The sequence below is a fragment of the Drosophila melanogaster genome, chromosome 2L, assembly GCF_000001215.4.
Source record: "Drosophila melanogaster chromosome 2L".
Lineage (NCBI taxonomy): Eukaryota > Metazoa > Arthropoda > Insecta > Diptera > Drosophilidae > Drosophila > Drosophila melanogaster.
This window is the reverse complement of record NT_033779.5, coordinates 21,198,985-21,220,966: the sequence shown is the minus strand read 5'-3', so window position 1 is coordinate 21,220,966 and position 21,982 is coordinate 21,198,985. Positions and strand designations below refer to the sequence as shown.

The 21,982-nt window shown below is 41.9% G+C and overlaps 5 protein-coding genes and 1 non-coding gene across 11 annotated transcripts, besides 8 other annotated features; 5 read left to right on the top strand and 1 right to left on the bottom strand.

Moving 5' to 3' along the window:
• The first annotated feature begins 394 nt into the window (after positions 1 to 394).
• On the top strand, positions 395 to 8,645 carry Atg18b (Autophagy-related 18b). 2 transcript variants are annotated; one of them, NM_001273738.1, is made up of 4 exons: positions 395 to 707; positions 6,320 to 7,050; positions 7,199 to 7,744; positions 7,801 to 8,645. In NM_001273738.1, exons 1-4 carry the CDS (start codon positions 670 to 672, stop codon positions 7,899 to 7,901), a joined length of 1,416 nt encoding a protein of 471 aa, NP_001260667.1. In that variant the 5' UTR covers positions 395 to 669; the 3' UTR covers positions 7,902 to 8,645. The 2 variants fall into 2 exon arrangements, with proteins under 2 accessions (NP_001260667.1, NP_610100.1); NM_136256.4 differs by having other exon boundaries at positions 7,801 to 8,274.
• Positions 2,423 to 4,963, top strand: CG8679 (uncharacterized protein). The gene has a single exon (NM_136255.3). The coding sequence runs from the start codon at positions 2,545 to 2,547 to the stop codon at positions 4,657 to 4,659; it is 2,115 nt and encodes a 704-aa protein (NP_610099.1). The 5' UTR covers positions 2,423 to 2,544; the 3' UTR covers positions 4,660 to 4,963.
• On the top strand, positions 5,789 to 5,931 carry snRNA:U4:39B (small nuclear RNA U4 at 39B). The gene has a single exon (NR_001679.1). It is a non-coding gene; the product is annotated as a small nuclear RNA U4 at 39B (small nuclear RNA).
• Positions 8,646 to 8,800: 155 nt separating the features above from the next.
• Positions 8,801 to 8,921: a mobile genetic element.
• A 227-nt stretch (positions 8,922 to 9,148) lies between these two features.
• Positions 9,149 to 14,474, bottom strand: clumsy. 2 transcript variants are annotated; one of them, NM_078886.3, is made up of 12 exons: positions 14,240 to 14,474; positions 14,017 to 14,163; positions 13,806 to 13,868; positions 13,544 to 13,747; positions 13,278 to 13,489; positions 12,878 to 13,219; positions 11,596 to 12,027; positions 10,911 to 11,269; positions 10,426 to 10,856; positions 10,237 to 10,327; positions 9,886 to 10,154; positions 9,149 to 9,780 (listed from the first exon to the last, which is right to left on the bottom strand). In NM_078886.3, exons 2-10 carry the CDS (start codon positions 14,027 to 14,029, stop codon positions 10,269 to 10,271), a joined length of 2,115 nt encoding a protein of 704 aa, NP_523610.2. In that variant the 5' UTR covers positions 14,030 to 14,163; positions 14,240 to 14,474; the 3' UTR covers positions 9,149 to 9,780; positions 9,886 to 10,154; positions 10,237 to 10,268. The 2 variants fall into 2 exon arrangements, with proteins under 2 accessions (NP_523610.2, NP_001036373.1); NM_001042908.2 differs by lacking the exon at positions 10,237 to 10,327 and having other exon boundaries at positions 14,236 to 14,474.
• Positions 11,483 to 11,564: a mobile genetic element.
• Positions 12,084 to 12,687: a mobile genetic element.
• Positions 12,194 to 12,371: a mobile genetic element.
• A 1,142-nt stretch (positions 14,475 to 15,616) lies between the features above and the next one.
• Positions 15,617 to 16,024: a mobile genetic element.
• Positions 16,025 to 17,231: 1,207 nt separating this feature from the next.
• Positions 17,232 to 17,568: a mobile genetic element.
• Positions 17,569 to 18,164: 596 nt separating this feature from the next.
• On the top strand, positions 18,165 to 19,474 carry CG31988 (uncharacterized protein). 2 transcript variants are annotated; one of them, NM_001299193.1, is made up of 2 exons: positions 18,165 to 18,533; positions 18,695 to 19,474. In NM_001299193.1, exon 2 carries the CDS (start codon positions 18,715 to 18,717, stop codon positions 19,249 to 19,251), a length of 537 nt encoding a protein of 178 aa, NP_001286122.1. In that variant the 5' UTR covers positions 18,165 to 18,533; positions 18,695 to 18,714; the 3' UTR covers positions 19,252 to 19,474. The 2 variants fall into 2 exon arrangements, with proteins under 2 accessions (NP_001286122.1, NP_610098.1); NM_136254.4 differs by having other exon boundaries at positions 18,258 to 18,533; positions 18,695 to 19,432.
• A 317-nt stretch (positions 19,475 to 19,791) lies between these two features.
• Positions 19,792 to 20,196: a mobile genetic element.
• A 17-nt stretch (positions 20,197 to 20,213) lies between these two features.
• Positions 20,214 to 20,577: a mobile genetic element.
• Positions 20,578 to 20,591: 14 nt separating this feature from the next.
• CG31624 (uncharacterized protein) lies at positions 20,592 to 21,922 on the top strand. 3 transcript variants are annotated; one of them, NM_165361.3, is made up of 2 exons: positions 20,592 to 20,759; positions 21,010 to 21,729. In NM_165361.3, the coding sequence occupies exon 2, from the start codon at positions 21,030 to 21,032 to the stop codon at positions 21,564 to 21,566; it is 537 nt and encodes a 178-aa protein (NP_724318.1). In that variant the 5' UTR covers positions 20,592 to 20,759; positions 21,010 to 21,029; the 3' UTR covers positions 21,567 to 21,729. The 3 variants fall into 3 exon arrangements, with proteins under 3 accessions (NP_724318.1, NP_001163031.1, NP_001286121.1); NM_001169560.1 differs by having other exon boundaries at positions 20,704 to 20,759; positions 21,007 to 21,780; NM_001299192.1 differs by lacking the exon at positions 20,592 to 20,759 and adding an exon at positions 20,891 to 20,956 and having other exon boundaries at positions 21,010 to 21,922.
• Positions 21,923 to 21,982: the final 60 nt, after the last annotated feature.

Here is a 21,982-nt window from a genome sequence, read left to right as displayed (position 1 = left end):
AAATACATTATGGGAAATACAATTTTGCTAAGACAGAAGAACCTTATAAGAAGCTTAACACGTCCACTGTTTTGTTCCGATTTGATAGAAAATTTGACACAACACTTAGATAATTGTAGATACTTATTGGAAAAAACTATTTTAATGTTTATATAAAAAGAAATGAAACTGACATATACACACTAAATGCACTGTAATTGTGTGAAATATGAGGTAATTTTATGATTTTTCCAATGCAAATATATGCGGATACATGTATATATATTGTCCATTTCAATTTTTAATAACAATTTTACATTTTCCGTTACACAAATGATTTAACGGTATATATGGCATTTGGTGAACACGGCTGGTTCAGTTCCCGAACCCAGTTCCAATGATGATGATTTATGTGTGTGTGTGTTGTGTGTAGGGGGAATTTGTTGATAGATAGAACGAGAAAAACAGTCGCAGCAAAACAACAAAGACGACGCAAAACAGTCGAATTTAGTTTTCAATATCAAGTGAAATCATTTCGCTTTGCTCATCTGCCATCGTCGATCAATATCTTGTGTACTCAAACGACGGGACTCTGCAACTGAATATCGCTGAAAAAAAGCATCTAAAGACCAGTGAAAGTGTAACTATATAAAAAAAATACAATCACCAAAGCACAAATCTTCAGCAGCAATGACCACATATCAAATGAACTTCAACCAGGACTTTACGTAAGTAGCGACATCTGTGCTTAAATCCTTAAATCCCGGAAGGTCACCAAAGCGAAAAGTGGCAAACAATTGAGACACAAAAATCGACAAATGAGACGGGTAAATAAGGCGAAAACAGCTGCTGTGGGGAAGGTGGACGGGGATCGTTAGTGTGTCTGTGGGTAAGCGTGAATTGGCGTCATTTTTCGTGTCGTGTGTGTGTGTAGTTTATTAGAACATGCAAACAAGCAGTTCCAATTACAATAGCATGCATTCATCTAACATTTTGGAATGCCTTTCCCGTTTCGGGAGGGGGCTGGGAACCGAACTCGGTACACTGTCAGTGGCCAACAAGCGACCGATTTAGCAGTATTTCCATTCTGATGGCCACTGTGCGGGACACCAACACTCGCACAATTGGCGCACAATCAATTGTTTATGCGCAACAGCTGATGACTAAGGAACAAATGAAAGTGCGGAGCGATAAGGATGAAATAAAATGACAAGAAACAAAGGGGGTCAATCTGGCGGGAGCGCACTGTAGCTATCAACGCAGCCTTAATCTCGAGCTTAATTAACCAGTTTCGCTATTGCACGGTACGTTGATGTCATCCAAGAACAGGGTGAGGGAAGAAGTGCGAGCAAGCCTTAGAAAGAAACGCAAACATCAATATGACTATTTGTGGTGAAAATCGAATCGAAAAGAATATAATCTGAAAAATTTGTCATAGCTCAAACAAAGCAAAAGAGAGATTTCCAATCAGTAACAAATCAAGCACGGGTGAATGTACGCGAAAACGCAAGTCAAACAATTGGCTATTATCTTTTGGGGGTTTTCCTACGATACTCTGTAGTTTTAAAAAAAAAAACTCAAGTCTCAAGTCTATCAGCAATGTACAAATTTAAAATGTAAACAGCATTATTCCAAAATTTTTTATTTTGTTATGTAATTACTATCAAATTGCTGTTAGCTGACTAGGAATTTAGATTGTACGCACAGATTTAATATATTATATGCGAATTTTGATCAAAGGAAATAATTAAGCCTTCGTCATAGGACTGCTACATCAACTAATAAAATCTTAAGATCAGGCATTTAAAGTTATATTGTTTAAGACTTCAGACTTATACTTAAGACTTGCGGTCGGATAAGGTTTGTTTTTGTGTGTGTCATCAAGATTCTTGAGTTTGTTGTTATTTATTTGATAAGCCAGCGCAATTGCTCATAAGCTTTAATTTTAATGCAAACGACCGTAAGTGCACTTTTGTCTGATCAGTAAATTTATTTTCGATGCCCCATGTAAGAGAATGACAACGTGTGCGTTTATTTTACTTAAACACTGCGTTTGTTTACTAACAACGCGAAAACAAAAACAACTGAGAGAGTAACAACAAGCAAGAGACCTCAATGCGCTATCGCATAACAAGGGGTAACCTTGGGCCCATTTTAGCGTCGTTACGCCTTTGGCGGGAACTAGTTTGGGATCCAAGAGAACAAATAGTCAGAAATAGCAACAACACGTGTTGCGCTCACTGATCACATTACTGTGGTAAGCTTATCGCGTGGAGCGTGCGCTCCAAGCCAACTATGTGCCAAAAATCAATCGCAATAATTGGCAGAGCTCAGCTTGCGAAGACAAAAAACAGGTTTGAAATGTGGCGCTCAAAATACGGGCCACCACCAATGTCCAACTAGGACTGCGAACATCTGGCAGCCTCGCCAGGTCTGCGAGTTTGGCCACACTTGGAAATGCGGCACCGCTGACATTGAAAAGGCGAGAATTAAGCGATAATTGATTGCAGTTTGAAATAGGAGCGAGAGAGTGCATGGGTAAAAATCAATACAGGGAGCACGCCGATGGAGCAGCGCGCCAACTTTCTGGCTCTGACCCTCCTGGACGCCCTGGAGGACGAGAACGAGGCTGATATAATGTCGATGCTGGAGAGGAACAGCATAAATGCTGGCATCGTGCCCTGCGATCGAGGACTGGCTCCCTTGCACTACGTGTGCGGCATGCGAAACGGGGGACTGGCCCAGCGAATCCTGGAGCGGTTTCTCGAGTGCCCCGACCTCGACGTGAATGCCTTGTGCGACGGCCAGACCACGGCGCTGCACATCGCTAGCATTTATGGGCGGACGGAACTGGTTAGGATGCTGCTGGAGCGCGGAGCTTGCGCGGACCTGGCTGATGAGGATAATAAGCTGCCAGTTCACTACGCCATTGAAGAGTGCCACTTTGAGGTGCTGCAGCTGCTCCGGGATCACATCTTCCGCGAGAGGCAGATCCAGAAAAAGCAGCAACAGCGAGTCCAGGTGGTTGACGCTCTAACCCCCAATCAGCCTAGGTACAATCACGATGTAACTTCCCCGTACTATATTAATATCACTCACAGGCGGCATCGACCGCAGCCGAAGTTTCCGGAGCCAACGGAGGTGGAGTGCGCCGACATTCCACCCCTGCCCGATGAGGAGTCTGTGAACCTGTTTGCCCTCACTGAAGCTCACCTTACCCAACTCATCCAGAGCCAACGGCAGAACCAGCCGGAAGATCCTTGTCAGCCAAAGCGGCGAACTCTTATTGAAAGCTGGCGTGAGAAGGTGGAACGCTCGCGCGCCCGCCAGTCCCTGTTCCATCAGTACGATGAGCATGTGGAAGCGATGGTGGATGATGCTATTAGTCAGGAGGACTTCAACTATAAGGAGCACCTGCAGAAAAAGCTCAGAGACGAGGACAATTCGAAGAATCTGACAGAGGATGCACCCAACTCGGGTCGTCAGGTGTTCGAGATGCTAGTGGAGCAAGTCTCTCAGGCTGTCGTCGTGGAGCCGGAACCGGAGCACAGTTTCTTTACAGCTCAGGGCGACGAGGTGGACGTGGCGGAGAGCTCAGCACGCCAGGATGAGTACTTTCTGCAAATCAAGGAGGCCTACGTTCACACCGACGACGAGAATGGGTTAGTTTTCTACGAAGCGAGATACCTACAAAACAGGGACAGGCGGGAGCCAGTCGAGCAAACTCCCAAAGAGAGGAAGCACGATTTGGAAAGCTCCGTGAGCACTAATTATACCCTGCCACTTGACTACGAAACGGACGCCCTGCGCCGGGAGTTGACACAGCTAGGGGCTCCGGTGGGTCCCATTACCAAAACAACTAAGCGGCTGTACATCAAGCAGCTAATCAAATACAAGCGCAATACGGAGGCGCTGCTGGCCGCCCAAAAACACGCCCAGGATGCGCAGATCCGATACTCGGTAGAGCTTCATCGCACGCTGCGGTCGCCAGAGGACTTTGCGAGGATCAATGATTACTTGCCGCATGAAGCAACCTCTGCAGCGCATTTCGCACAGTGTGGGGTGACAAAAAAGAACATGCGAGAGGGGCACCTTAAACAGAGCTTCATCTACATGTTGATTGATCCACGCATTTCTCGGAATCTGCCTGGGGAGAGCGCTTTTCTCGAAAAGTTCGGGGTTTGGCAGCGTTTTCTGGACTCCATTTTTTACATAGGCAAGGGTAAATGTTCGCGACCGTACGCTCACCTTTACGATGCCATGCGGCAGCACACACGCCTTCACCAGAAGCGCGAAAAAGATAAGACAAATAGGGAACGCGGCGGCGGATTCCGCACCCTACAGCCAGATGTTTTCCGCTCCCCTCCACCGGGAGATGGAAAGATGGGAAGCCGTAAGCTGGAGCGCATCCTGGACATTTGGCAACATGGCAGTGGAGTCGTATGTCTTCATGTCTTTCACAACATCTTGCCAATTGATGCATACACACGCGAAGCTTCCATTATAGACGCTCTGGGCTTGAATCACCTTACCAATATAAAGCGCGGCGACTACTATGGGCCGGCTCAGTCTTGGACCATGAAACAGAAAAAGCAACTGGGAATAGCGCTGCTTTTCAAGGCCATGCACATCTATCTGGCGGAGGGAGAATCACAGTTGTCGCCAAGCGACCTCCTCTGAGAACGGGAATAAAATGTGGAAAAAATATTTACCATTATTACAAAGTGGAACGGCGCATCTCGAATATGTTCAAAGATTGATCTCAAGATTAATTTTATTTAGAAAATGGGCAGAATAAAAAAATTGGGAAATAAGTAAGGCTATTGAATTCAAGGCAACAGTTTACAAATTTAATTCTAGCTGGACCATTAGCGGTAGCATTTTAAATGATGAGATGATTTACAAAATATTATTATATTAATTTTTAGTCAAATAGTTATGCAATTTGGACAGATTAATTTCAAATAATAAAATACGTCCATTCAAAGACACGATTTATTCATGTACTTACGAATTTCTGAAACATTATTGCATGCATTTACTTAATATAAAGCCTTTCCGATAAGGTAAACAAATAATTAATAAGTTTCCCGGAGGAACAATTGACAACAAACCTAGTATTGTCTCTTTAGTTTCATCAAAATTAATTATAAATCAACACTGAAATGTTTTAATATTTGAAATTGGATAAGATTCAATAATTGTCCTGAAAGAAGGCGTAAAGCGTAAATCGCTTGAATAATAGCGTCCAAGACAAAATTAGGTTTATAAGGTTACACACAAATTTTGGACAGGTACGAAGGAAGTCGGTGAACATCCTTGCTTCAAAACTACAATTCGGGTTTATCAATTAAAGCAATATGGCCTTATAATCATTCTGATCAATAATGTATACTTTATATGGTCGGAAACGCTTATTTCTACTTGTTACACACTCTTGTAGTAGTATACCATTTTACTCTACGAGTAATAACTAGAACACGAAAAGTTTTTTTGGTTTTTCTTGAACAATCAATTTTGGTACAAGCCACAATTAAATTCAAAGTAGTCTACGACCAAATGTACTTAATTCGTTTGGGCAACGGCTACTGTGCGAAACCCACCCTCTAAGAGCCTCCCCAAAGTGCCTGCACCGGCAGCCTTATCAAAAGTATCAAAAGTAACAGAACTATGGAGCCCGAGCCCAAAAGCATGCTGCACCTTTTGGCAGTGTGCAAATTCGTTGCTTTCGCCTGCGTGTGCGCATATAATTCCCAACTGCTTCTGGCAGCGCCGGCATGGTATATGGTAAAAATGGCAGAGGTTAGTTATCTTTGCGCAGTGGCAATACCGTAACCAATGAAGTCCTCCTGAGGTGCGGTTATTGCTAGTTGAAAACTTTAACCAATACCCCGCCATGGGGACGTGAAATACCGTCCACTACGGCAATTTTTGGAAGCCCGAGAGGGCTAATTAAATAATTAATATGACGGTTGTCTTATTTTATCGTTAGAATTTTAGTAGTCGTAGGATGAAAATGTGCATGAGCTGAGCTTATGTTTATACTTCTGTTTTGTATTGAGAGATAGTCTTATTTGGATACAAAAAATTGTCTGCAAAGGAACATTTCTAAAAGTTAAAAAGCAAATGCCACGCCCTTACAAAAAAGAAATAGCGTGAAACAAATCGTTATAAATTCACAACTAATAGAACAGTTAGCAGCATATATGTACTTTTTAAAAAACAACTGATGGTCACGAGTTTTCATCCTAGGAAAATGCAATGCTTTGCAACTTCTCAAATGCCTTACTTAATTTGCCGTATTCATCAACTCTTATTGATGTTCTGTGTGTTCCGACAGTTCCCTGTCCGTGCTGAGCCCCACGGGTCTACGCCTGTTCTCGATTTCTAGCCAGGACAAGGTGGAGGAGATATTCGCCAAGGACAACACGGAGCAAATCCGAATCGTGGAGCGCCTGTTCAACAGCTCACTAGTAGTGCTGGTCACCGCCCAGAAGCCCAACTGCCTCAAGATGCTGCACTTTAAGAAGAAGCAGGACATCTGTAACTGCTTTTACCCGTCGGAGATCCTGTGCGTCCGCATGAACCGCCAACGCCTGATCGTCTGCCTGGCGGAGAGCATACACATCCACGACATCCGCGACATGAAGATCCTGCACTCCATCGAGAACATCGCTCCCAACGAGCAGGGTCTATGCGCCCTCTCCCTCAACTCGCACCTGGCCTTCCCAGTCTGCCAAACGAGCGGCGAGCTGCGCATCTTTAACGCCAGCAAGCTGCGCACGGGCATGACCATCAGGGCCCACGACACGTCCCTCTCAGCTCTCGCTTTCTCGCCCAGCGGAGCTCTGCTGGCCACCGCCTCCGAGCGCGGGACCGTCATCCGGGTCTTTTGTGTAAAAAATGGCCAGCGGGTGCAGGAATTCCGGAGGGGCGTCAGCTGTGTCCGCATTGCCTCACTGGTCTTCTCGGCCAGTGGAGACTTCCTCTGCGCCTCCTCCAACACGGAGACCGTCCACGTTTTCAAGATCGATACGCGGGCAGTGGAGACGGTTGAGCTGAAAGCGATAGGTGAGTATGTTGGCCAAGCTTTGGCTTTGCTTACCTTAATGTATTATCTTGAGTACTTTCTTGAACTTTCTGAACGTCTGTGGGTAGTGAAGCAATATTATTTATTATTATTATTTTCATATAATACAATGATGCTTTTTTATTGTAGCCGATGTAGCTGCCAAGTCCGAAAATTCTGCCAAGGAAGCAGTGGCATCCACAGCAGCAGAGGAGAGCTGTAGACCTGTCGCTTCCTGGGGCGGAATGTTTTCCAAGGCTGTGTCATCTTTGCTGCTGCCCACGCAAGTCAGCGAAGTATTAGCTCAGGACCGATCCTTTGCTACGGTGCAGCTGGCTCAGGGCGGCCTAAAGCACATCTGTGCCCTGACCCGTGTTCAGAAGGAGCCACGTCTGCTGATTGCGTGCGAGGACGGATTCCTGTACGTGCACGAGTTTCCTGCGGAACGGGGTGGTCCCTGTAAACTGATGTCTGTCCACGACTTGCGCGGAGCCCTGGAGGATGTAATAGAGCTTGAGCTGAGCGAAAGCGTGCAAAGGTCGCAGACTAAGCCTTCGAATCCGTCAACTGTGACGCAGCCTTCGCTTACGATGCTAAAGAGCTGTGCGGCTAGTGTGCTCATCGAGAATCCGGATCCGATGCAAGACAACAGCTATGCAAGCATCCTGAAAGGTGACCAGGCAGATGCAATGTCTGGTGAGCAAACATTTATATTTGTTGAATAAGTTTTTCTAACTAGGCCTTATCCGTAGATTCTGCCAAGTTTCGCAAGCTTTGCGATGCCATCGACACTCCAACAAAGCTCTACGATGAGCGACAATTTCCTCCAGTGGCAATTACCGCTAAGGATTGACTACGTAACCGTAACATCAAGGATATGGTTCGAGATAATAGACAGCAGAATTTTTAAGCAACATTAGTTAATTCACCTTAGCCAAGACGCCCCAAACAATCGTTATTTATATCTACCGAAACTTTCTATATTAAGCGAAAATACTCGTTTGAAAAGTATTTTATTTTATATGAAGCATCCCTTAAAATGTACATCTATGGATGTATGTATGTATATAGAAATGTACCTAAAAGAATTTCACATAAAAATCTAGATATTCTTGTGTTAGTTTATTTTTGCCCTAAACCTTAGGCACTAAATCAAACTCTGTATCCTTTAGAAACGTAGGTATAAGTGTATAAAATTACATAATAAAATTGTGCGGTAGAAGCTCAAAAACGGAACAAAAAAGCAAATGATGTACCTTAAAAACATATTCAACTAGCTTTGCAATAAATTAACAGAGGTGTGCAAAAATATTATATTATAGTTATTAATTAATAAGCAAATAATATCTTACATAATTATTTAGGTAAACATCCTATGTATTTAATTTAAAAATTAAATATAATTTAAATAGGACAACAACAACTTTAAATGAAATTTGCAATCCGAAACATTACGAAAATACTTATCAGTGTAATGGAATTATTCATTTACGTAAATAAAATAAACAAAAAAATTAATGAAAGCCAAAAAAGATTTTAAAAATTAAAAAAACCTAAAAATGTTTAAAATCAAACGAATAATAAAAGTCTCACCTTTAATGTTTTTAAGCACATTGATTTTTTTAGGTATATAGGAAAGAACTTATCGGTATAAATATTTTTAGAACTTAGCGAACTCAAATATAGAATTGGGACATGGAAAGCTTTGGGTCGCCTTATTAAAATAGTTTAATTTTGAACTGTGTTTAGATATGATCAGGATCACTAGCCAAGTTAATCTAGTCATGTCTGGCTGTCTGTCCGTCCGTATGGACGAGAATATTTCGGGAACTACAAAAGCTGAAAAGCAAAGATTAGACACCCAGATTTTACTGAATCATCCAAAAGCAGAAAATTCTGTCCAACTTTGATATTGAAATTTTAGCGTGCGGTGCCGAATGCGACTGCCATAAAAAAATATATAGTTTACTACATACTATACTATACTATATAACTATTGCTTCCACGCATATTCGGGCCAAATAATTTATTTTATTTATGTTGTACTTTGTGATCGCATTTCAGGCAGAGTATTTTAAAGCATAACATGGTGAATAGCTTCCGCTTTTAATTGGTTTTATTTATTTTGTCAATATTGGGTGGCGACACAAAAGAATTTCTTAATTGAGGAATTGGAATTTATACATCAAGTAGCTAAGAATTTAAAAAAAAAGTACGCTCTGAAACAATTCTTGATCCGAGGGTAAAATTCTTTTACAAAATTATTACTCAGGAGGCGAGGGATTCCTATCATGTTCCTGATCGGGTTGATGATGGTGATGATGATGGCGATGATGATGGTGATGATGGTGCCGATGTGGTAGATGTGGTTCTACCTCCGGTATCAATTCTTGATCTACATCAGATGTTGGAACTACATCGATTTGTGTTGACTTGTCCAGTTTCCAGCCTATCTCTGGAGGTGGAGTGACTGTCTTCTGTGACTTTAGTGAGAACATGGAACCGATTTTTTTTAGTTTGCTGTGGACTGAAGCTTCTACGTCCTGATATCCTGAGCTTTTAAGGCTTTTCATTGACAATCCCTGCGACTTGAAAGAATGCTTGGAGCGGCTTGACGAGGAACTAGACGAATTTGAGCTTCCAGACTCAGAACTTGTATGTACAGGTTTAGTGGTTATCCATATTCTAGCCGCAAACAAAGCCTCTGATTTAAAAGCCTCCTTAAGCGAGATCTACACATAAATAAAAGAGTTCTATTGAATTTGTCCCAAAGTCAAAATGAATCCTTTCAGCATAGTAGAATTAAAAACGGGTATAAGAATTGTTATATCAACTACCTTTTCTTCAATTGCTACCGATTTCACGTTCCATAGAAATTCCGTGCATCCCAAAACCATTGCTGAAAGCAAGCCGAGACCAAGCACCAGGAAGACTCCACCCACGTTTTCCAATCCAAGCTCTGGCGTGTCTCCCCCATCTTCGTCGCTCTTTTCGCAGTTCCCGCCGCCGTGCATCTCCTTCCACCACTTTCGCTTTAGTTCCGCCAGCTGTCCAAGTTCGCCCAACTTCAGCACTGCCGCACTGATCTGTTTGCGATACGGAGAATCTGAAAGAAACTATTAAGTCTTGGGCAATATTTTGAATAAAAGATTTGAGGATTGGAACAGCAGCTCGGTACAGCTACGGACCGAACTTGCAATCTTTAGGGACGCATCAATGCCTAAAAAGGGCAAAGTGCCATCAGGCCATTGGACTTGTGTAACCTGGCAAGCAGTGGAGCTGCTTTGTGCCAAGATCCCAAGTAAGTGAGTGAGAAATTTATATAGATGGAATATTAATTTATCTTAAAACCATATTAGGGCATCGTCTACACTTACTGAAGGGCATTGCTATGCCATAGCTCTTGTAGTCTAGCCAGCCACCGATCTGCACCAGGTCGCACTTTCGTTCCACATTGTACTCCAATGTGGTGGACTCCATTAAAAAGGCGTATAAATTCTTGCCTTTTTGTACCCTCTCGACGCCCTCGTCGTTGGTTTTTGTGAAAACTGAAGGACTGGCGCTTTCCATGGCGGTCCACATCTTCTGGTAAGTGCTAAAGTTCGAGTCCCGAAAGAACCCCATTGTGGAACCACCAGCCATAGCACCGTATTTAATTTTACTTTGTGCAGCCAGATCCTCGGCACTGTTGATGGAGTTCGCCTGCCGAGAATTGGTTAGAAAGGCAGCCAGATTAGCCGTGTAGGAATTCAGCATCATTAGAGCGAAGAACCACCACATTCCAGTGACCAACCGAGTTGAGGCAGCTCTGGAAAATAATTGATCTGTAACACAAAATAATACCTATATAATACCCTCTTACTTCGGCAGAATGTCACAGCCTTGCCCCATCAATGAGCCTATCGAGAGCCATGTAGTGTTCATAATCGACCATATGTTCTCCACTTCTTCGGGTTCCTTGCAGGGATGAGGGTTTTCCCAGTCGTCGGGCGCCATCCGAGCCAATGCGAACAAAAGAAGGGAAATAAAGAGATATGCGGAGCCCATGTAGATCCACACATCCAAGGAGAATGGAGATAAAAACGAAAACAAGTCAGTGGGTGGTGTGGGAGGCTTCGAAAACAGTATGCTGATTCCTAGGGTCATGAATGGAGGTGTAAAGTCAACTGCCTGACGTCGGGATGACGTCATTGTCAAATCGCAGATTCCAAGGTCAGCATTCTAAAAGGAAAAAAAGAGATAACAAGAGACACTGGCAAAAAACAAAATCAAAACATGTAAAAATTTTGTTCTTAGGACAGCGATTACAGTGGATGTGTCGAAATCAAATGATAAAAAAAAGAAAACCAAAAAGTGAGTAAACCGTTTTGGACGTTGTGGGCATAAGAGTGCACAGCGTGGGCTTCACTAAAATCTTCATGCTTGACATCACTTTTCCAGCTTTAATTGATCTCGCCGTTCATACGGACATGTCCAGATCGACTCGGTTTGTGTTACTGATCTATATATTTATATAATCCCTATTACTACACTATTATTTAACATACCCCATCAATCAGTTGCCTCACTATGCCATCCCAGGTCTGGGTCACCTTATTTAGAGCACCGTACTTTCCGTCGGGGGACATTCGGAATTCGAACTTAAAGTTCAGCATTTTGGCAATTTCGTTGATTAAGTCTATAGAGTATCCCTCGTAACGGGAATTCCCCGTCAGGATTTCACCTTCCTGGGGCTCTCGGAGTGTAAGGAATGGGGCTCCCAGGCGTGAGGATACAATAAATGTTTTGTTCGACAGCTTCTGGCCAACTCTCTTCTCGCTCTCTTCGTCGTCATTAAGCACATCCAATCCGTTCACTGGATCCCAAGTGGCTAAATCCAAAAAGCCATCAGAGTTTAATTCCATAAAACGCAGGGTGAAAAAACTTCTTTGTCCATTCTCATTAAAGTCAATTCGTCCCGTCGAAGTCTCCTCGGACCGCTATGAAAATCTCTTGATAATAAATTATGATATAAAGCTTCGCAAGCTAAGAAAACAAGAAAGTAAGCTATAGTCGAGTTGTCCGACTATCAGATACCCGTTACTCAGCTGGAAGCTAGTGGAGGCGAACGAAAAATTCCAACATCGATATGCCACGATAAAAATTAGCTCAAAGAAGCTGGGTTCTGAAAAATCCAATTTTTTAAACTTGAAAGCTGGAATCGTTTGCCCATTTTTTGCCCATGTTTTTTCGTCATAGTTAAACTTAGTTTTTTTCCAACTTTTTCGAAATTTCATATCTCAAAAACTGGACGTGGGCACAAACTAATTGGTGAGCAAACATGCTGATACTGATAGAATTTGGCAAGAAAAAAAAATAAAACGAAAAAATTAAAACATTTCTCATAAGTGTGGGCGTGGCAGCTTCTGAGCGTTTGTGTTGGCATGGGAACATCAGTAAAAAACTTTCTCTGCGTCTACGTCTCTAAAATCTGGATGCTTTATCTTAACTAGCTTTACTACCTGAACTACCTGAGATCTCGACGTTCATACGGACAGACGGACATGGCCAGATCGATCCTGATAAAGAATATACAATATATACTTTACAGGCTCGGAAACGCTCCCTTAAACCTCTAACATACTTTTCATAGTATCTAGAATATACTTTCATCTTACAAGTACCGGTTTATAATGCTTCCAAGGCATTGATCTATGTATCTTGGTTTTGTATCTTAAACATGGTCGGGTACCAAAGAAATGACTAGGTCGCTAGTTCACCTGGATAGTTTGAATAATTTTGGTTTGGTTTTTGTCTTTAAGAAAAATATAAATTTTCAAAAGATCTTACCGCCTTTATGAACTCAATAATGCGTTTACCAAATGGCCACGGTTTTTTTCGCCTACATTCTAGATCGGGAGCGGTGAGCTCCTCGAAAATTCCGAGTTCGGTAAGTCCCTTAGAAAAGAGCCAAACGGCGTCATTGAGCAGAATCATTTGGGATTTGACTCTATTTGGGTCGACTTTAAAGTAGCGTCCCTCCCGTTTTTCGCGTTCTTCCCAGTCGTGCACTACATTTTTCACGTGAAAATCGGATGGATCCATTAGTCGAACCGTAGTTATGTTGGCCTCGACCCCGGAAAGTTCACCAAAATCGATGGAATGGGTGTCCAGGAGTGGTATGAAAACGCTCTTAAGGTATAAAACGTCGTTAAGTATTAACACTTTTGCTCATTTGTAGAATACGAACCTGATACTCGCCCAACATTTTTAGCTCATTTGCCTGTTGCAATATTTTTAATAAATTGTCGGGGGCACAATGTAGGATGAGGCAGTTATCGGTAGAGAGTTTGATTTCCTTTAAAAAAGGCCGGTGGTCGTCACCCGGCCCCAGTTGTTTTACTGTGGTTGGATTGCTGATGGGCTCACCGACTTGCAAAATATCCTGAAGTTGTTGAAGCTCTAAGTGGTCAGAAAAATTAGAATTTCTTCCGCCGATCCTCGCTTAGAAGTTACCCTTGTCAGTCTCATAGACAACTGTAAAGCTACGCCAGGCAAAGCTCTGCACAATCTCCGCCAGCCCCTGGGACAACAAGAGGTTATCGGGATGAACATTAAGAGTCATTGTAGAGTGTTCCCGATCTGGGATAGATTCATTGGGTATCCAGTCATATACTATGTGCGGAATATCGAGTGTGTCGCATATTGAGGCAATTATGTCTGCATTAGGGAAGGCGCATTACATTAATTTCAATATTTTTAATTGCTTAATACTCACCTGAACTGCTGCCTGTGCTGGGTCCAAAAATGGCGATTACTCCTTGGGAAATCAAATTGCAAACTAAAAATGTGTGATGTATTAATAGAATCAACAGTTTGTCATTATTATAAAAGAGCGAAAACTAGTTAGCCGTTTTTTGAAAATCACAAGCATATAGCTTTAATTAAACGGCAATGATGAGTACCGTCTAACAGTCCTCAAGACTTACCCATTTTTTCCATGATGAAACTATCATCGGTGTTAGCATACACCACAATTGGAACCAACTCTACGTTCCGCTCCAATATGTTTGCACGGTCTACCGCTGTTCGGAATGCGATTTCCGACTCATCTTTGTCTGATGTGAAGATGCTACCTACAGAATAGGCAAACTGTAGCGATCCGGATCCCAAGAGGTCGGGACTGTGAACTAGTTGGAAGCACTTACCCACCATAAACTGACTTCTGTCTATGTCTGCGAGGACTGGCAACGCGATCAGAAGAAAGTGAGTGAGGAATAGAGAATACATTACATATAGCTTCTAGATATCCATGGAATTAAACTGGCCAAAAGGTTTCTGTGCTGATGATGTAAAGCCGAAAACGACAAAATTGTGCCCACTTTGCAACTGTGATGTTCGAGGCCTGCAATGCAAGTGCAATGAGTAATAGCCGACATAGAAACCAGAACGGAAGCAGAGCTATGCTATATTTAAAGGCGTGCGAGATTCAGAGATCCCAAGAGAGCGACCCATGCAGTTTGTTTTGCTCTGTGCATTCTAAACAACTTTAATTGTGTTGAGAGGAACCGAGAAAAGTAGCGGTGCCCACTACACTTTGTCCACGTCTTGCCAACATCTTTAAAATTCTCCCTCGCTCTCCGAAAAGACGCATAACGGATATCTAACAGTTGAGGAACCTGGCGTTTTCTCCTGAATATGTAACCGAAGATATGGAGAAACACATTGCGAACCCTCTTTTTATATGTTATAAGATACTACTCTTTATACCTCGGTAAATAATTGTGTATAAATGATTTCAATTATCAATGAACTCAAATCCCATTTGGCCAACTGACTTTTAATGGGGCTGCGGTCCTGGCCCAAATCAAAGTTCAATGCGCCGTGTGTCTCGTACATGTATCCTGTGTCCTGTATGTTCCCCGGATGCATAATTAAATCGTCGCGTAATTGATTGCAACTCCGTTTCTGTCATCTGACCTGCTCCTCCTCTTGTTACGGTTTGAACGTTACAATTATACATACGTTTCCTATTTTGATTTAAATTCAAACAAACATACATTAGCCATGTTCCACGGGAACTCAAAGTTGTGAGCTTTAAGACAAACTATACGTCCTGAAACCAATGCTATATAGTTGTCTCACTTAAATATGTACATATGTATGTACGTATCGCTGCATCAGAAAACTTTTTAAGTCTATTTGTGGTAAAAAAAAATATATTTGAGTTTTAATTGAAGGCAATTTTTGTAAATATTCCTACGTTCCTGTGGGTGCGCTAATTTTGTACATCAATGACAGTTCTTGGTCATCGGCGGTCAGCACCGACATATGTCCGCTGATAAATATGTATGTACCTATGTACCTAAGTATCAAATGTACATATGTACATAAATTCATATGCAAGAGACGTCGCTGTTTCGAATCCTTCTTGGGAAAACCAAAATAAGTTGCATAACAAACAGGAATGACATACATACAACAAGTAATCGTACCTATGTAACATGAGTACCAACACGCCCAACCATTGCACGGTATGCTGATATAACGGCTTTCGGAGGAAGCAAGTAAGCGTGCCCAACAAAAAACAAGAGAGAATTTAATAGTCGAGTTCCCCATTACCCGTTTCTCAGCCAGTGTGAATGCGAACGCAAAATTTAATCATTTTTCTGGGATATCGATAGATATTGGAGAATAATATGAGGAAAAAAAATGGCAAAAGTGTAGGCGTGACCGGTTTGCCGGCTTTAAGGGGTTAGAGTGGGCGTGGAAAAAATATGGTTTGCAAATCGATAGAAATTTAAGCAACTAATACAATTGTGTATAAATGAATCTCATCCTTCTAGCTTTTATAGTTCCTGAGATCTCGACGCTCATATGGACAGACGGACATGACCAGATCGACTAGGTTATAGATCCTTATCAAAAGATACATACATACATATGTACTTTAACGCTTCCTTCTGCCTGTTACATACTTTTCTACGAATCTAGTAAACAAGAGAGAACGCTATACTCGATTTCCTCTTCTATCTGATTCCCTGCTAGAGTATTATTGCTCCCAAGATCTCAACGTTCAATCGGTCATAAAGACGGCGGTGTCCAGATCGATTCGTCTAGTGATCCTTATTACAAGTGTCGTTTCATAAATTATTTGTGCTTTAACACAATCCAAGGAACTGCCAAAATTATGCAGCTAATTTAAAAGCTATAACCGGAGTTGCCCAAATTACCCATTAACTCACGTATTGTTTATCTCCACAAAAGCAACATATTCTAGTCACAAAATCTTCTGACTACTAACGGCATTATGAACTAGGTGCCATTTTTGTGGATTTTTTCGGCTCATTCCTCTTTTGGCCTAATCTAATCTTGCGACTAATTAAATGTACTCACACGAATAAAACCACCCGAGTGCAGTTGAGAAACCCAAATAAATTATTGTGGGTCATGCAAGAGCGTTTGCAATTACGAGTTGGCTTGAAGGACATATTTATGTGGCCCCAAAGGAGCAACTCTTTGAACTTGTCCCACAAACGTGCCAAAATATAATGTTGCGCCACTCTGCGCAATTAGAAAGTGCGCGAACTGGATGCAATTATCGGTTAAACATGGGAAATTCTTAGTAGTACTCAATATAAATAATTACGAGCAGCTCAACCTATATTCGGGGCTGGGAATTTGGATCTGTATTTGGATGAGGATGTGGATGGCATACGAGCACTCTTTGGCATACGCAGACAGACGCCTGACACAAATTCCCATCCGACTTACACAACTAGCTCGCCCGTCCGACTGGTGCTGCAATTTCAAATTCCATGCACCGCATCAAAGCGCAAACCAAATTGTGACATGTCCTCCGCCGATGACTCCCGAGCGCCACCAGGAGCTCCACACCCCCACCCCCGTTGCGTAGCGACCGCACACATTGCTGTGCTCCACCGAGTGGCCTTCAATAGGGAACAAAAGATGTTCCACAGGCACACGAAAAAACTTATACTTAAGTTATACAATAGTTCAGGGTTTGTGGGTAATTACTCCACGATATATTATTCAATAATTCTCTAAATCATTTTGAATAAGTTAATACAGACCTACTCAGCTCACACTTTTAAAAAAACTCATACAGAAACACGAAAGTAGCTAAGACTGTATAGAATACTTTCAATTTTATTACACAAGTTACTCGTAGAGTAAAAGGGTATACTAGACTCGTTGAAAAGTATGTAACAGGCAGAAGGAAGCGTTTCCAACCTTACAAAGTATATATATTCTTGATCAAAATCAATAGTGGAGTCGATGTAGCCATGTCCGTCTGTACGTATGAACGTCGAGATCTCAGGAACTATAAATGATAGAAGGATGAGATTCAGCACACAGATTTAAGAGACAAGTTTTTGGCCCATGTTGCCACGCCCATTCTAACGCCTACATACCGCACAAAACTGTCACTCCCACACTTTTGAAAAACGTGTTGATATTTTTTCATTTTTTATATTTTTATTTTCTATCAATTTGCATAAAAACTTTTTGCCACGCCCACATTTTTGAGAAACCTTTCGATATAATATTTTCATATTTCGACTTGCCAAACAACTTGTTTCTCTTGTTTTTTTAATAATTGGATGTTTTAGTAATATTTCTTTCAGCGAATTCATTTTTTCGAAGTGCATGATCCACGATGAAAGAGGCAACGACGACCCTTCTGGCGAGTCGTTTGGGTGGATGAGTCCTTTAAAGGAGTAGCCACCACCCCAGCCCTTGTTAATTGCCGGCTATGCGGAAGTTTCGCAGGATTTTTGCTTTAATTAAATTTTGTATAATAAATTGGGAAACATTCTAGCAGCGCCTTCAAGGAAATGCCGCCCCTTTGCTTGGAGAAATCACCCTTGAAAGTGGAAGACCTCCCTTATTATTATCCTTTTACCCATTTATTAATGGTTTTTGGTGTGACTAATTCTTATACTCGAATATGTATAAGTGACTAAAGTATGTTTATAACTTTCGGTAAGGAGATAAAATTATGTTAAAGAAATCACAAGCATATTGCCATCTATTTAGGCAATTAACCTTTTGATACAAATTTAAACAGTAGTCACAGTAACATAGAAAGCCTAGAAAGGAAAATCAAATACTTTACAGTCCAGTAGGCGATGCTTGTACATTTTCTAGATGTCAAAACATACCCCCAGCGTTTCCATCGAATATCTCATTCAGTTTTTGAGTCTTGCTAAATTCATACGTTTTCATTCGTTTCGTTTTCTATAGTTATTTGAATAAAAACATCAAAATTTTTCAAAAAAAAAAAAAAACAGTATCAAAATTTTGTCCAAGTCCGTATTGCTTCTTTTTGTTCTCCCATTTTGTGTGAACCATCTAGAAGAAAGTAAAGTAAAAACGGTGGCCCTGTGAAAATTGTTTTGATATATGAGAAGAGTACGATAACGAATTCAGAAAAAAACATTGCGAAAAGAAAGAGGAAGTAGTGAAACAGGCGCCAAACCCAGTAAGAAATACATCCCATCTTGAAATTAGTACAGAATTATAATTTCTCTCATTGATATTTGCGTTGCCTATCCAGCTTTCATTGTTTCTTTCAATAAATCGATAATCAATAGCAACCCTGTTTTGTACATGCGTATTAACAAACACATTTTTTTTTTGCAGTTACCAATCGAGAAGCCAAAATGACTGAGAGCATTGTGTGTCACAAGTGCCAGGAGGCCATCACCAAGCGTATGATCACCGCCCTGGGCAAGACGTGGCACCCGGAGCACTTCCTGTGCCACCACTGCGATGAGCAGATCCTGGATGCCACCTTCAATGTTCAGAGCGGAGAACCAGTGTGCAACAAGTGCTTCGTGGAGCGGTACACCTACACCTGTGCCGGCTGCAAGAAGCCGATCCTTGAAAAAACCATCTGCGCCATGGGGGAGAGCTGGCACGAAGATTGCTTTTGCTGCGGCGGTGCCTGCAAAAAGCCGCTCGCCAATCAAACGTTCTATGAGCGCGACGGCAAGCCCTATTGCAAAAAGGATTACGAGGACCTCTTTGCTGCCAGGTGCGCCAAGTGCGAGAAGCCTATAACGGACTCAGCGGTGCTCGCCATGAACGTGAAGTGGCATCGCGATTGCTTCCGGTGCAACAAGTGCGAGAATCCTATAACCTCGCAGACTTTCACCATCGACGGGGACAAGCCCGTGTGCCCCGCCTGCAATTGCTAACATCGTCCCGGATAACCATGGTGCATCCTTGCTCTTCCTCCAAATTGTTCATTTGCTTGCTTACAATAATGTTGAAATAGTTCCCGAAGCTTAGTAAGCCTAGAGGCATGCAAGAAAACAGACTTACACATTTAACACACAAACTTAATACACACACAAACACTAAATAAAAATAAAAAACAAATATGTTAAGTCTCTGTATTGGGGTAGACAGGTATACCCTAAGATTTGCCTTAGTGGTGTTGGTCACCCAAAATAACATTCTGATTACTGTGAGATAAGGTCGAGCAAGCCCTTTCCAATATGTTGCAGCCTTTCGTTAAATAACAAGCTTTTGGCAGCACTTTAAATAATGAATTATTTAATTTTAAAAACAAAAATTGAAGAGCTTTAAAAAATCTTTCCGTTAAGATCGCAGTACAACTGCCTTATCGATTCTTCTCGATATGAAGTGGTGGCCGTCTCTTGGCGTAGTCACGAATCGGTTACGCAGATGTGTAATCTAGATAAATATGGAATTAATACAAAAAAATTAAGAACAAGATAGAATTTTACATACGAGTTCCCCGACTATCAGATAACGGTTACTCAGCTGGTGTGAATGCAAAAGCGAAATTTAATAATTTTTCTGGGATATCGATAGAAAAAAATGAGTAAAAATTGTTTAAAAATGTGGGCGTTACTGTTTTGGGAGTTTTTAAGGTGAAAGGAGTGGCGTGTCCACAGTGCTTTTGGTATACATATAAAAATTGCCAAGACAAACAATAAAACGAAGAAAAATCTAAACATTTTTCAAAAGTGCGTGGCAGTTTTTGGCTTTAGGGCGTTTGAGTGGGCGTGGCAGAAAGTTTTTTTTGGCAAATCGATAGGAATTTCCAAGACTAATAAAAATATCAACAGTTTTCAAAAGTGTAGGCGTAGCAATTTAGTGCGGTTTTAGGGCGTGGCAAAAAGTTATGGAATTATGAAGAAATAATTTTCAAAATTTCTAAAATGTTAGCGTAGCAGTTATGGGCGGTTTTACGGCGTTAGAGTAGACGTGGCAAAAAGTTTTTTTGCAAATTGATAAAAAATGAAATGTAAAAAAATATCAAGACTTTTTTAAAAGTGTGGGAGTGGCCGTTTTTTGCGGCTTGTGGGCGTGGCAGCATGGGCCAACAAACTTGCGCTGCATCGTTGTCTCTAGAATTTGTATGCTGAATCTCATACGAACAGACGGGCATGGCTAGATCGACTCGGCAATTGATCCTGATCAAGAATATATATACTTTGTATGTTCGGAAACGCTTCCTTCTGCCTGTTACATACTTTTTAACGAATCTAGTATACCCTTATTATACCCGTTATTGCTTGTTGTTGTGCTCCCATTTTGTGTGAAACATCTAATAGAAAGTAAAGTAACAACGGTGGCCCTGTGACAACTGTTTTGATATATGAGAACAGTACAATTACGAACTAGGAAAAACACACTGCGAAAAGAGGAAGTAGTGAAACAGGCGACAAACCCAGTAAGAAATACACCCAATCTTAAAATAAGTACAGAATTATAATTTGTCTCATTAATATTTGCGTTGCCCAGTGTTTATCGTTCCATAGCCATCTTCCGTTGTTTCTTTCAATAAAATAATCGATAGCTGCCCTGTTTTGTACATTTTGTATTTTAACCTCAATTTACGATATATACGAGCAATTCAATCAAAAAAGAGTAATTGAACAATCCCTTGGTAATGCGCATTAAAAATCATTTTTTATTAGCAGTTACCAATCGAGAAGCCAAAATGACTGAGAGCATTGTGTGTCACAAGTGCCAGGAGGCCATCACCAAGCGTATGATCACCGCCCTGGGCAAGACGTGGCACCCGGAGCACTTCCTGTGCCACCACTGCGATGAGCAGATCCTGGATGCCACCTTCAATGTTCAGAGCGGAGAACCAGTGTGCAACAAGTGCTTCGTGGAGCGGTACACCTACACCTGTGCCGGCTGCAAGAAGCCGATCCTTGAAAAAACCATCTGCGCCATGGGGGAGAGGTGGCACGAAGCTTGCTTTTGCTGCGGCGGTGCCTGCAAGAAGCCGCTCGCCAGTCAAACGTTCTATGAGCGCGACGGCAAGCCCTATTGCAAACAGGATTACGAGAACCTCTTTGCTGCCAGGTGCGCCAAGTGCGAGAAGCCTATAACGGACTCAGCGGTGCTCGCCATGAACGTGAAGTGGCATCGCAATTGCTTCCAGTGCAACAAATGCGAGAATCCTATAACCTCGCAGACTTTTACCATCGACGGGGACAAGCCCGTGTGCCCCGCCTGCAATTGCTAACATCGTCCCGGACCCATGATCTTACTCCAAATTGTTTAGTTCCTTTCTTACACTAATGTTGAAATAGTTCCCGATGCTTATGAAGCCTAGAGGCATGAAAGAAATCAGACCCACACATTTGACCACACTTAACATTTCGCACACGCACACACTAAATAAAAATAAATATGTAAAGTCTCTGTATTGGGGTGGCCAGGTAAACCCTTTTATCGTTAAGATTTGCCTAAGACCAACAACACCCACAACAACATACTGATTACTGCGAGATAAACTAGAACGCAAGCCCTTTCCCAATTTTGAGTAAATATTTTCCCCAAACCCAGTGAAAAGAAGCTGTCGAGGAAAGTGTGCTTGATATGAGATCATGTTTCCAAGGGTAAATATGCTACCCAGCCTTGGAACATGCACATCTGATT

What these genes read in the sequence shown, in the direction of transcription:
- Atg18b (NM_001273738.1), top strand. Translation starts at nt 670, where the DNA reads ATGACCACATATCAAATGAACTTCAACCAGGACTTTAC. An exon ending in AACTTCAACCAGGACTTTAC is followed by an intron (nt 708 to 6,319) that starts GTAAGTAGCGAC and finishes GTGTTCCGACAG; the next exon opens with TTCCCTGTCCGTGCTGAGCC. An exon ending in CCAGGCAGATGCAATGTCTG is followed by an intron (nt 7,745 to 7,800) that starts GTGAGCAAACAT and finishes CCTTATCCGTAG; the next exon opens with ATTCTGCCAAGTTTCGCAAG.
- CG31624 (NM_001299192.1), top strand. Translation starts at nt 21,030, where the DNA reads ATGACTGAGAGCATTGTGTGTCACAAGTGCCAGGAGGCCATCACCAAG.
- CG31988 (NM_001299193.1), top strand. Translation starts at nt 18,715, where the DNA reads ATGACTGAGAGCATTGTGTGTCACAAGTGCCAGGAGGCCATCACCAAG.
- clumsy (NM_001042908.2), bottom strand. Translation starts at nt 14,317, where the DNA reads ATGTATTCTCTATTCCTCACTCACTTTCTTCTGATCGCGTTGCCAGTC. An exon ending in AAATGTTGGGCGAGTATCAG is followed by an intron (nt 13,220 to 13,277) that starts GTTCGTATTCTA and finishes TTATACCTTAAG; the next exon opens with AGCGTTTTCATACCACTCCT. An exon ending in CGGTAGCAATTGAAGAAAAG is followed by an intron (nt 9,781 to 9,885) that starts GTAGTTGATATA and finishes ATTTATGTGTAG; the next exon opens with ATCTCGCTTAAGGAGGCTTT.
- CG8679 (NM_136255.3), top strand. Translation starts at nt 2,545, where the DNA reads ATGGAGCAGCGCGCCAACTTTCTGGCTCTGACCCTCCTGGACGCCCTG.